The following is a 2,422-nucleotide window of genomic DNA, read 5'->3' as shown; positions in this document are numbered from 1 at the left end:
ATTATATGTAACACCAGCTACAGATCGAGACATCAGTCACCTTCTATTGCATCATTAATCGTTTTATATTTTGTATTGACTTCAAAAAACTCTACCTACCTTTCAGTTCGCTAGAATCTCTTTTAAGAGGGCAAAACTCACCTCAGTGAAACACACAAAACCCAAGATAAATGAGGACAAACACACAAAAAACAACAGTCTTCAGTCTTTTTAATGGACACCTGGATGTGGTGGGGGATTTTTACATTTGTGAACATGTTCATGCGACCTTCCCAAGGTCAAATTACTCTTAATTTTTTTTTAAGTGTGTTACTTTTTTAGTTAGAGCTAATACCTTTTTCCTTTCAGAGTGCAAAATCCACCTCAGTGGAACGCACAAACAAAACATTCAAGTAAGGCAGTGTGGTGCTTTATGTTGTGAAGATAATTTAACTCCTTTCAAGGTCACCTGAATCACCAGGGTTTAAAACTTTTAAGAACATCTTGATGCAAATACTTTGAATTCCCAGGCCTTTATTCTCATGTTTAGCCTGAAAAAACCCTCCAATGTCTGCCAATAGGAATCTTTAAAACTTGCACATTTTGAAGGTTTATTGAATTGAAATGAATTTCATGTTTTACTAAATAATAGCGGTTTTATTGCTGCTTTTAGTTGAAAATGCCTTTCAGCACGCTTATACAGAACATGTTAAAACACTTAGAAAGCATAAACAGATGGTAAACTTCAAACATCGACACTATTTTAAATATGTAACCTTTAGTTGTCGTCGTTTTACAGATAAAGCAAGACACCTTTCAACTTTCAAATCAGTTTCTGTGTGTATTGAAGGCTTCAGTGCAGCACGCTGACGATTTCATTAAAAACACAGTAAAGATCACATGAAATGAGATTTACTAACTTTTTTTGACACTAATTAGATCCTTCATGTTTTGAGTTTGTGTTCAGATTACTCAGAATCATCTGCTCGCAGCGAATACAACATTTCTCTTAACACGGAAAGTATTCCTCTCAACTTGTACTGTCACAGTCGGTGTTGTGCAAAGTAAAAACTGGAGAAAACAGAGAAACTAGTTGAGTTTATCCTGCTGGAAACAATCACCGTAAATTATTAATCGTAGATTCATCGAGACAAACAAACACTCGGATAATTTACCCCCTTCTGTCGACAGCAACATTATGCTGTGTTGAATTTGTGTTGCCGTGTCGCTGCTCACAGCATTTTTTCACAGCCCATCTGCCTGCTGGGGATCATCCTGCTCACGTCGATGTTGTTGTTTGCAAAGATCTCTTTGGCTTTCTCGATGGTGGATTCTGGCAGGGTGCGTGTTCGCCCCAGGATCCAGGCGAAGTCGACGTGGAAGAGCCTGAGGATGTCAGTGCATGAATACACCAAGGCCGAATTCACGTAGTCAGTAGACAGGATCCAATAAGGGGAGTAGGGAAGGACTGTGATCAAGACAAAAGTTGTAAGAGTGAAGAGACAAAAGTATCACAGTATTTTATCCTGAAGCTACACATACTGAGAGAAAGTCGTATATCTAATATGTGGCTTATAGAGGCTGATTAACTCATTACATTTCCACTTCATTCTTAACAACTCACAACACAGCCAGTCATTCTCAGTGTTGTCACCAGATGTTGCTCACCGTAGGAATAACTTATTCCCAGCTTGGCTGGATTCTTTATATCCTCTACGACCCCGATCCCTTCGATTTTCTTCATCTCTCCTTTTCTGTTTTATTCCACACAGACAAACTTCATGTTAGACTAAAACGGCTGCACGACATGCAGACATTACCTCCTGGCTCCACGTTTGCACAGATAAATTCAATGGGACTCACAGTATTTCAGAGCTGACCACTCGAATGGAGTTGCTCGTCGTCAAAGTGAAATTGGTTTCAATGCAGCGGCCTTTCTCAAACTGGGCTGGCAGTTTGGCAATTTCAAACCATCTCCCCATGAACTGTGAGGGCAGAAACACGCACAGGTTCAAAGACAACTCAGAGCAATGTGAGTGCAGACTATGAATAAATCTACATACTCTGATATATGGTATGTGTTTTATAAAAACCTACTCTACACCAGCTGAGGAAGTAATTAAACACAATGTTTTGCCAAGTTTCCCCTCTGGGAAAAAGTCTGTCTTCATTTATTCAGTTATTGTACTAATGTATGCACATTTCTATGCTATTAAAGGTAGGGGAGACCGGGGATAGTTGTAACGTGGGTCAGTTGTAACACTTCCAATTTCTCCAATCAGGGCTAAGTTTCAAATGATGTGACTCATCCTGTGCATGCCCAATTCAGTTCTGCTATCACATGTGAAAAATCAGCACATTTTGTCAAACACAGACAATTTAACATGAAAAAAAGTAATTTGTATGCCAAAAAGTAAGTTTTTCTACTTTATTTCAATTTCAG

General features: G+C 38.9%; 1 protein-coding gene across 1 annotated transcript in view; it reads right to left on the bottom strand.

The window, feature by feature from the left end:
- Positions 1 to 173: 173 nt before the first annotated feature.
- Positions 174 to 2,422, bottom strand: part of apoda.1 (apolipoprotein Da, duplicate 1) — a 4,306-nt gene continuing 2,057 nt past the window's right edge. The window contains exons 3-5 of the mRNA XM_005936629.2: positions 1,843 to 1,964; positions 1,648 to 1,733; positions 174 to 1,447 (exon numbers count right to left, since the gene is read on the bottom strand). Of these exons, the coding sequence (XP_005936691.1) occupies positions 1,212 to 1,447; positions 1,648 to 1,733; positions 1,843 to 1,964 (444 nt within the window). The 3' untranslated portion in view covers positions 174 to 1,211. The remainder of the gene's footprint in view (positions 1,448 to 1,647; positions 1,734 to 1,842; positions 1,965 to 2,422) is intronic.

Source organism: Haplochromis burtoni, unplaced genomic scaffold (assembly GCF_018398535.1).
Source record: "Haplochromis burtoni strain Fernald_Lab_line unplaced genomic scaffold, NCSU_Asbu1 Contig_219, whole genome shotgun sequence".
In the NCBI taxonomy this organism is placed as follows: Eukaryota; Metazoa; Chordata; class Actinopteri; order Cichliformes; family Cichlidae; genus Haplochromis; species Haplochromis burtoni.
The sequence above is the reverse complement of the archived record's forward strand: the minus strand, read 5'-3'. Positions and strand labels throughout refer to the sequence as shown.